The sequence below is a fragment of the Battus philenor genome, unplaced genomic scaffold, assembly GCF_028537555.1.
Source record: "Battus philenor isolate CCGP_79_NKW_IND1 unplaced genomic scaffold, ilBatPhil1.0.hap1 SCAF_5, whole genome shotgun sequence".
NCBI classification, from domain to species: Eukaryota; Metazoa; Arthropoda; class Insecta; order Lepidoptera; family Papilionidae; genus Battus; species Battus philenor.
Genome location: NW_027181715.1, coordinates 1,005,347 through 1,016,560, shown reverse-complemented (window position 1 = coordinate 1,016,560; position 11,214 = coordinate 1,005,347). Strand labels below are relative to the sequence as shown.

The window sequence follows — 11,214 nt, the reverse complement described above, 5'->3', positions numbered from 1 at the left end:
GGTTCGATTCCCAATACAGTTACGTGTAAGTCATAAATTGTGCATTGATAATATAGGATTGCTACTGCTCATAAACAAATTTCGAGAGGATGGATTGTAGCGTCCTCTGAGTATATAATACCACACTGCGATCGCCAACCCTTCTGGCAAGCTTGGCGATTATGACATATCCCCCATCTTTAGAGAGACCTATGGTTTGCAGTGCAATATGGTTTGCTATTATCATAATCTTTACTAAAAAAACCTAACCTCTTCGGGTTTTATAGTTTTATTAAAATACAGTTTCGTTATTTTATTAATGATTTATTATAATTCTAAAATATACTAGTTGCATACACGTAATATTTTATGAATTACATTTGACGTTCTTAATCAAATATCTTTATTTTCGGTTTACCAAACAAAAATTTTCAGGCCTATGTAGTAGACAGTAGACATCTTTTAGTTGTAATGATAATGGTGATAATATTTCTCGTGACATTATATTTAACTTACTAACTCAAATGCTTGCTGAAGCACAACGTGTCGCCTTGTTTACGTGTTTACATGAGTACGAATAAGGTTCTTGTCTTTGTAATCCATGTTCATCGTATTTAAGACAAGTATAAGTTCGTTAAGGAAAAGGCAACTCAAGACTACGTGTTGAGAACTCTTTAAAACATGTCTAGTTATGGACGTCAGTTAGTTGAATGATGTCAGAATGTAGATAAATGTAGACAAAACGTTGTAGTTATGTATAGCTTCTAAATGCAATGTAAGAAGTATACAGGGTGATTGGCTTTAGTTGCTAAAGCTTTAAAGGAGTGAATGTATAAACAACATGTAAGCGAAAAGAATTTACGCCTATTTTTAACCAACCTCAAAATTATCTCTCTAAAATATGTTACAATATTTATTTTTCTATTCAAATTGGAGTGGCCAATAGCTTCTAGCAGTACCAATCTTGCTGCATCAGATTCTAAAGAATTTTAATTTGTATTTTTTTTTTTTTTTACTTTATGATCATAATGAAACTTTTTTTCTGGGACCTTCGATTTTTGTAAAGGGTGTAACATTGAATAGTAGAACAATTTTCACCAAATGAGCTATACATTCACCCTTCAAGGCTTTCACAGCTATAACCAATTACTCTGTATGTATAAGAATACAGCTTTGCGTTGGTGTTAACCAGTATACCATTTGCATTAATGAAACAGATGTCTGTCGAAAACATTTGGCATATTGGCAGTCATTTATTTTAAATTTATATTCTATTTTTATAATTTAGTAATATTTTAAGATTTATTTAAAATTTTGAGAATTAAGATATAATATGAATTAAGATATATAATTTAAGAATTTGTTAGTATTTATTTAAGATTAAAATGCAGCTTAATATTTTAAACGTAATACTAGTTTTAGAAAAGTTACAAAATCATTGCTCTATATTTATTTATAATATTACAAATTTAAAATTACGTAATAACAGTACATAAACCTCAGTGCAACTTGCGTATCGAAACAAAATGGCCGCTTTCACATTAATATTTTTTTCTTTAGTCTTAAAAACCTTTGATGCCAGTACCGTTCCAGCGGTGAGTTAGTGTTTTGAAAATACCTATTTTACTTTATAAAATTATGCATTATCGAGAACAGTAATTTTTTTACCTTTTCCTAAAAGTATTAATCAGGATTTCTGTTATCGTAACTCCTTCGTATAAATTCAAGCACGAACATAACGTATCTTCTTCTATCTCCTGTATTATTAAAGATGAACTTTCAGAAACAAAAAGAAACACATTAATCAGTGTTTATAGATGATAATGATAAATTAATTAAAATACGTAGTACACAAAACAGAACTTCCTCTGGATAAATGCGCCTGGGGCCGGTTGTCCAACGTAGTCGTATATAATGTAAAATCATAATCATTTCAGACATAAGACGCCCACAGCTGGGCATAAACCTCCATAATGACGCTTAAATCATACGCGAAATACCTCAAGCCACGTTCATGTAGAAAAAAACAGATGTCATTTATAGGCCACTCTGTGTTTGGCACTAATCGGTGTAACATTACTTCTGAGGATGCCCCGTGGAGGGGTGAAACACGTGTTAAGTGATTTAACGGTGGTAGTTGTGTAATTCGCATTATTTGCCGCATGCGCATTTATCAGCGGACTGGCAGGCGGTGTACTTTATTGCACGACTACTGCTGCATTGGCGAAAGTAGCTATATATTGGTCCTTTTCTTACTTAGATGTCATTTGTAATTATTATTTAAATAATAAAATTACATATTACGTTCCCATTGTTGGAATTAAAATCATATCGCAGTCCGGGTTAGCATATTTAGTCGCAGCTATCATATTTTATGCCCCCAGCTGTTTGGAACCTAGATGCCACTCTAACCAGATACGTGAATCGAACAAGCTTTGTTTACTCTGCCGAGAACCATCAAGAATGATTCATCATAATTGAAACACCTTAGGTTGTAAATAGTCAAACAAACCATATTTCAAAACGTTTCCAAATATATTATTTATTTTACTGCCTCGATATCGGATAAAATGTTACACGAATTTCTCAACGATTGGAATGAATTTTTAAAGGCGCGCCTGCACTTGCGGCCGGAATGTCCGCTATGAACTTCACAGTGGACATTTACTGCACTGTGTAGAGACGGGCTTCATTCGTTTTGAAATCGCACCTACATACGAATTGACTCTTTGATGAAGTGAATTCCGTGCGAGGAGACGTACCGTAATCACGGGCAGCTTGAAACTTTTCTTAAATGTTTTCTTATTATAAAAAGGTTGACTGATAGAATACTTTTAAAAGCAAATAATTTTCTTTAAATCAAGTAAAAATTTGTGTACTTTACAGATTGGGTGATTGTTACATCTTAGGTGCTATATATAATTTGTTACTTCAGCATACAATAAGAAAACACCATATACTCAACTTCAAGAAATATATTTTATATACATCAAAATAATATTACAAATCTATATATACTATCATAATTTAGTTGTCGAAAAAAAAAGGCTATCAGCCTTTCTTGACACAAATTATATATATTGTTAATTATTTATCAGAGATCACAGAGATCAGCACGTTTACAATCAAGTTTATTAATAACATTTTTAAGCCATAGATTATCTAACATAACTACATATTACATAAAACTTTCAGTAACATCATTTTCCAAAGAGTGTAAATGTGTATAAGAGTGAGTGTGTACGTATTCGTGTAAGTATGAAATACATTATATCTAGGTGGGATGTGAGAGGTCATAATTGAAGGTCAATAACCAATGTATTTAAATATTTCAATTAGACAAACATTGATTCGTTATCGGAAACAACGTATGTTATTCTTCTTTCTTTACAATTGTCTGTGGAAGAATATAGAAGTAGCATTTAGTTCACGTCTTGGTTAATAATAGAAGAATGTAGCAGTCAGCGATGGCCTCCGCGGGGCGCACGGCCGCGATGATCATTATTGCAGCAATACAATGAGTTCCGATCTTCGATATCTTATTAGATTATATCATTACATAAAAGGATTTACCGGCATTTATATGACTGCGCAGCGTTCCAATCCAATAACATGTGTATGCGAATGCTTTAGAATTTTGAAAGTCAATACAATTTCGGGTTTAATTACAAAAAATCATTTCATCGTCATATATCATTGTACTTTCGTTAGACACGGGCCTCCACCATAAATGTCATCCAGTTAACGAACCAACAGTTAACGTGATAAAGAAAAACGTAGGAAGGAAAATAAATAGCAAAAAGTGGCAGAAACGTAAAATGAAAACGATAGGAGAAATGGTTACTAAGAATATTAAAGAAACATAAGCAATCATCGTAAATTATTACGTATTAGGTAGACTAAGTACTAAATCTGTTTTTTTTTTTTGTCACTTTTATTTGGGTGACCTTAATTCTCTTAATATATAATCTATATTTTTAGAGCCACCCCTCCGTATACTTTGCCATTATGTTTTTCTAAATTAAATATATTTTTACTGTTCATAAACATGTAATCTCCTAAAATTAAATTAAATCGAAAATAAATACAAATTTAAAAAAATCAAAGAAGACTTTTATTAAGGTTAGAGAAATTGACCTTTTTAATTTTTTAAATTTAATAATTTATTACGAGTATATAAGTTATATGGTAATATTAAATAGAACTTTTTAAACATATCTCAAAGTTACTAAAAGCATTTTAGGGATATATATAAGTAAATATCTTAGTCGAATTTTGTATCAAAATTGTATCGACAGCAATATTTTCAAGAATTCCGGCGTCTGTCCAAGGCGATCGTGGAGGCGGTACAGGACTCGCGATTCGATCAGGAACTCTTGTTCGATCTCAAGAAGGAGAATCAGGTTTACTTGAACCGCACCATGTCTCTCATCATAAAGTTCATCGTAAAGAGGTACACTATTTTGTTTAAAACTGCATCACAATATTAGTGACTGATATTGAAAATTGCGCATCCTAGGTTTAATATTGTTTGGCAATATAATATAACAAGCAATGGTAGCACAGCGGTGGAGAACTAAGACTCGCGATCACAGGTCGCGTGTTCGATTCTCGGTATAGATTCTTATATAATTGACACTTCATACCTTGATTGTATACGATTTCCACTGATTACAAATATGTTTGGGCAACAGCTAACAACAACAGTTAACAGATGGGCAGCTTCCTCCTCCTACCGTTCACTGCGATTGCCAACCAAGCGTAACGATAATGATATATCACCCCGTAAATATCTTATATGGAGGCAAATGCTTTGCTGTGGGCGCCAAGGGGCTAAAACAACAACGAAAAAAGCTATTTAAATCGATGTTTATATATAATCATAACTATCCAAATCTACTTCACCACAAGATTCAAATATTCGACTAACAGAATAAATGGTAATACCAGAAACGAAATACTCTTAATACAAGCATAGAAGCAGAAGCAACTAGCAGACCTAAATTAGGACTTGACTTTTTGGAGTGGATATCACTTACAGTCAAGCGAAACGAAGGATGTTCCCACCCATGTGGATGACCTTGTTAACGACGTTTTAAGATGCAGGCTGCTGCGAATAGAATCATTTTATACTAGATTTGTTTTGAGTGATTATGGATAACCTTCTGTGCTGTTATTCGTATCGAGTTTTAGTGCCTCATCTTATATAAGACTCGCGGATCTAAAACCTGTTATCTCAACTCGGTTATAGATATGAGATACCTGGTAATCGGAGCAGATGGCTTATGTCGACTATGTTCATCTCTGACGGTAGATAGTTTATCTATATTGACTATTTAGTTAGACCTAGCTTAAAGCGTGTAATTGATTAATAAGCACTATGTTTGCAAAGAGCAATCATTTGAAAACCGGTTAAAATACAGTTTATACTGGTAACAGCCGATTTGTTTTTCCGCAGGGAGATTGACAACTACAGGGCGCGGCGGACGGATGCCATCAGCCGTCGCATTTACTCGTCGCTCATAATGAAACTGATCGATATCGCGAAGGTATTTTCCCTTAATGATTGCACCGCGCGCTCTGGCGGTACAGATGATGATTCTTCATTAAATCGCTCGGGTCGGACGATAATTACAAACAGACGTGACAGCAAACTGTCTTATTGAAAAAACACAGTTGTTTTTATACAATATATTAGAAGGACGGACTAAAATATTACGCAGTACTGTCTAAGGTTAACTATGGTACTCAAAACTAGTAGGTATACAATAACTTATTCGAGAGGAAATAACCCCCTTGACATTCGGTTAACGCGGTTATAACATGAACTACAAGAAATTTTAAGACTACGGGTCTAACTTGTATAGCTATTTTAGTCGCTATTAATTTTTAGAAAATTCAGTAAATTTCCAACAACATTGTTGTATATAACATAATTACAAAATAATGAACTCAAAGAATTTTTAACAGGTGATAATCTCTAAGTTGTAGGGTTATTTCAAAATCAATAATAAAATTGCTTATAGGGTTATATATTCTTATATATAGAATTATTTGAAATAACGATCTGACTAGATTATAGGAAATATCAGATATTTGCTTTTTTCGTTTATATTCTTTTGAGGTATTGATTATTATAATGTCCAAAAAACTTAAGTTATCACCGTGGTAGGAACAAAGATGGGTTAAAAGACCCGTCATTGGAGCTATAGACAAAATCGCTACATGTGTTCAAAAAATATTATAGCGTTTACTGAAAAATGGCTCCACAGATAACAACTATTTTTTCTATACCACCGGACAGGACTTGCCGCGCAACACTAGCGCCACCAACCGCATCGAGACTGCACACAGATACTATACGTCGGTGGAGAACCGCGATACCCACGACAAGATGGCAGATTACCAGGTGTTTCACGTGTGTGCTCGACTCTACGATGTACTATTCACCGTACGTATTATTTAAAAGAATAAAGCAGTACAAGAGTCAAGAATTTACAATTAATTATGTTAGCTTGAGAACATCTCGTCATATCCCTGACTACAAGAGATTGTTACCGTTTTTGGAAAGGTTCTCGTTTACTGCTACACCATCTATTCCGGTTTTCTGAATGTATTGCCTTAGTTCCTTTGGTAAAGAGCACAGTTCAAACTTGATGGGAACAGTACTTTCGACTGCGCCCTGGAGGTCACCATGCTTTCCAAAGACAAATATTTTTTTTCCAAGTTGTCACTACTTTTCCTGGCCAAACTAAGGACATATTCAACCACTTAGTAAAAATATCCGACAACCAAAAGTAGTGTAGCTACGTAAAGAAAATCTACACAAAAATAAAAATAAAAGAAAAACTAAAATGTGACAAATAGTTAAACAAAAAAAGAAGTGTGACAAAAGGTAGTAAAATAACTGTAATAATGTATATTATTATTAAAAGCGCGATATAAAAATATTAAATTTATAGAACTGTGATAAATTACAAAAGAACTATGATTTTTGAGAAACGAGGTGAAGGAAGAGAGAAAAGAACAAATGGTAAATAAAGTATGTATGAGAATGAAACACAACGCGTAATATGAATGAAGAGTGAATGAAAGATCATGAAATTACTAAAAAAAGAGAATGGAAATAAAAAAGAGAGTAAAAAATTATTAAAATAAATAAAAAAAGATATCCAATAAAAAGATAGGAGAAACGAGAGACCCCAATAACGGGGCTACGAAAATGATTACAAAATGCATCGAGTACTTGAAGTTGTAGAAAGCCTTTGGATAACTTGGACCACACACCAGCAAGAAGTTAATTGCAATTAGTAATTACTAATATTATTAAGCATTGATATATTTTCAAATATCATAAACAATGGACGAGTATCGATACAGTAGAAGCGATAAATACTTTACAAGTGTATTTATTAATAAAGCGTCCGTGATCCTAATGTCTGTGGTATACAGATTCAATAAATAATAAAAAAGTCTATAGACAACCATATAATTATATATTAATGTCATTATTTTTAGGCACCAAGAATTATGTCTCATTTGGGAAACTTCGAGGACTTGACGCCGCGGCTGTTGACAAAACGTCTGATGGAGATGCAAATAAAGCCGGTGCACTTTGGAATCGCCCTGCTGATTCAAGTAAATATTTTAAGAAATATGTACATAAACTGAAAGTAGAAAAGTACTATTTCATTATCATTTACTCCATAGAGAATATGAAAAATCACTGATCAAGACCATGAAATGATTGTAATTACTATTATAACTGCTTTTACGTACTTGATCCGCGTAGTATCCTATATTAACCCCTCGTGGGGGACCCGTAACTTAGTCACTCCATGGAGCGTTTACCGAAGCGATATAATGCCGGTCTCACAATCTGGTAAAATAGTAGTATATAACGGCCCATACTGAGGCTCCTACAGGAGCCCTCAGGTTTCGTTACTTTAAAAAAGGTTTTAGGCTACGCTCACTCTGCGCCGTGCCACCTCAAATCCGCGTAATTTTCCAACTCCATTTGGGCAACAATGACAGTTCGGTCAAAAAAAAATCATCATTATCATTTCAGTCATAGGACTTCCTCTGCTAAACATAGGCCTCTCCTATAAGTTTCTAAAAGGACCTGGTCGAAGCGGCACGCATCTAGCTTCTTCCGGCGGCTTATAAAACTAGTAAGAGAATAGCGATTTAACTATTATCAATAAATATGACTCAAAGTTCCTAATGTTTTGTTTAAATTAAAATTAGCACGTACTGAAATAATATTTTTTGCGAGTTAATATTTTTTTTCCTTTTACCTACACCCGGACGAGAGTTTTCCTTGTCAAAGTCAGAGCGGTTACGTATTTGCGTCAGCAAATTTTCCTAAGGCTTCTGTGGAATGGCTGACGACAATGTTTAAATGCTTGATATAAAAATCGAACAAACATTTTTTAACGTGAATTCAATTTATTATTTTTCTTTTACAGTATCACCTCAGGAACACGATTAATTATGCAATCAGATACAAGACTTTGGAAGTTTTGAGTACGAAGCCTCAGATGGTGGGTTCGAATGTGATCGAAATGCTGAAAGCCCTCGCATCCAGATTGCTGCCGGTGGCTGAGTTACTGGACATCCACCTGGCACATTACAGTCCGGCATTCAAGGATACATGTCCTTCCACTTGGCTAGGAATTGTCAATAATAAACACCCTTGATAAAATATTTCTTTTATTTTCTTTTGCACAAGGATCGTAAATATTGACCCGTCAAATTTCTGCCTAGGATATTAGCTGTAGATATTGAAGCGACAATCTAGATGTGTAAAATTAATTAAAAAATTAGATATCTATGAAACTATGTGAGAGTGTGTATAGAAAGCAAACCGTATACATATTTGTTGTTTAGAGCAGTCGCTTTGAAATCTGTGTACTTATTATGTGTGCAAATATCATTTTAAGGGTATACCTGTCTGTCCTGTATGACCAATTTATGGAGAAACCTTTTACTGTCATCATACTGTCGATGTCAGGTTATGGAATGATCTACCAGAACTAATTAGATGTGCCAAATCACTGTTGCCTTTAAAAAAAATAACCTGCTGTTTAAAGGACATGAATTCCCTCAGATTATTATAGAGGTATATGTTATATCGAGATAGATAAATATACAAACACTTTCATGGAAAGTATGTACCTTTAGTTACATATCGTAAACATTAGATTGAACGATAAAGGAGGATATTGGTTTCAAGGAAAATAATTTCGTAAGTGCTACGAACATTATAGAATATTGAATAAATCCGCCGCTAAGAGATTATAAATTTAAACCTAGCGTCTTTCAAGGTAATAGCTACGGAAGATATAGCCTTAACGCCTTTAGTAGCCGCGCCCAAAGTTTTATCTGATCGTAATTTTGGAATGGAAATATTTAAGTCTAATTTCAAGATAATCTGGAAAGAGTTGACTATTCAATTTAATTATCTGTTCAATTAGAATAAATAATACAGGACAGTTATTGGTTGCATTAGCTTGCTTCTTTTTAGTATGAATAAATTGTGCACAAACTGAAACCAGTAATTACATCGTCCTTATTTTTATTATGCAGACTTTCTTAACAAGTGTAGAAATTGGCACAAGCGTTCTACACTCAATTTTGACTAAGAGTATTAGCTTAAAGGTAAAGTTACATAAAGCCCTTTAAGACCACGAATGACTGAGTAAAAACCTTTATCAACAAGCGACCATATCGCAGTCCCGATCTCCACTGAATATGTCATCATCATCGTTTTAGGCATAGGAGATCCACTTACTACCTAGACTTCCAGTAGAACTGATGAATGAATGTCTGAATGAGGACTGAGTACCTCAACAAGTTCTTCCCTCTGTCATTTTGCGGGCGTACATTGTATTCTGCACTTATTTGTCCTTGTCTTTACTAGAGAACCATAAAGCGTCAGCCAGCATCTGCTGGCTCATGTTCGTTACCTAGGTTCGTTCGATCTAGTAGAGAAATCAGGAGCATAACTCTATCAATAGATAATATCTTGAGATATAGTACTGCTTGTTTCTTTAAGAAGTGTTGCTGAACAGCGGCGACAGTTGAACGGTGTATTTATTTTGTAAGGTCGTCACCTGAATAGCGGGGTGTACGGTAAGAGTATCCATTGTTGGCAGATCACGCCGGCGACGACACCGCACTAATTGCTGCTCTATTATTCACGCGACACTTGGAAGAAAGCGATGTAGTTAATTGCTTATTTTTTTATTCATTTATTGAATTTCTTTGTTTCAATCTCCGTTTGTTATTTCCACTTATTTATTATTTGTTGCTTAAAATAGATCGCACCAAATTCTTTTTAATTTAAGATATGTACAAATTAACAAAACTTAATCCAATTCACAGGTAGGTACCGGTTGTTTTGACGACCTATAGGTAAGACTTATATCTTGCAGTGGGTGTATATCAGCTGACATTAACTAATGAATGGAAAAGTTATAGCTATTCGAACTTGACTAACTCTATTGTCTCTACTAACTATAGCATTCTTATTGTCATTATGTAATAACAAAGAAGTACGTAATACTACGCCGATAAGAAAATTTACGTTTTGTATTAAGAGTTATAAGTGATCACTAAAATAATTAAATATATTTAAAAAAAAATTAAGCACTTTCTAGCGCGGACACACTTGTAGTAATTAGATGGCAAAGATCGTCACAATAACCGATCCAACTATTTCCTATTCCGATCCTAACTTACTTCCTAGCTAAGAAAAAAAATGAATGCTTAACTGAACAAATCAAAACTACACTGGATAGTATGGACTACAATGCTTTAGTTTAGGCTATGTCGGCTATAGCTAGGGCATATGGAAACAAATAAAAACACTAGGAGGTGTGGTAAAATCAGCAACCACTGCATAGATACTGGTGTACAATCTGCGGATAGCAATATGAAGCCGGAACCAAAAAAGCGTCGCATTAACTGTGATAATATACAAACTGGACGTTGTAAAGGTATTTAAAAGGAAACAAGGAGACGTTTCTAAATAATGTTTAAAAAATATAACGAAAACACTTGAAAAACCCAAAAAAAATTAAAAGTTGTTTCAGTTTAATTTATTTTAAAATAGTTAATATTTAAGTTAGAAAGTAGTTTAAGAAGAGACTACATACTCTAGCTCATCTCGCCCTTTAATAAACATGTGTGACATCCAAGTAATTGAGCAAAAAAAAGGTAAATATTAACTTT

The 11,214-nt window shown here is 33.8% G+C and overlaps 1 protein-coding gene across 1 annotated transcript; it reads left to right on the top strand.

Annotated features, from left to right (window-relative positions):
* The first annotated feature begins 1,482 nt into the window (after positions 1-1,482).
* LOC137929812 (uncharacterized) lies at positions 1,483-8,683 on the top strand. The gene is made up of 6 exons (XM_068772920.1): positions 1,483-1,574; positions 4,278-4,432; positions 5,438-5,528; positions 6,284-6,430; positions 7,498-7,617; positions 8,448-8,683. The coding sequence occupies exons 1-6, from the start codon at positions 1,506-1,508 to the stop codon at positions 8,676-8,678; spliced, it is 813 nt and encodes a 270-aa protein (XP_068629021.1). The 5' UTR covers positions 1,483-1,505; the 3' UTR covers positions 8,679-8,683.
* Positions 8,684-11,214: the final 2,531 nt, after the last annotated feature.

Excerpts from the sequence above, each read along its gene's own strand:
- LOC137929812 (XM_068772920.1), top strand. The coding sequence starts at position 1,506 with ATGGCCGCTTTCACATTAATATTTTTTTCTTTAGTCTTAAAAACCTTT. Across the intron at positions 1,575-4,277 it reads ATGCCAGTACCGTTCCAGCG|CAATATTTTCAAGAATTCCG; the intron begins GTGAGTTAGTGT and ends TTGTATCGACAG. Across the intron at positions 4,433-5,437 it reads ATAAAGTTCATCGTAAAGAG|GGAGATTGACAACTACAGGG; the intron begins GTACACTATTTT and ends GTTTTTCCGCAG.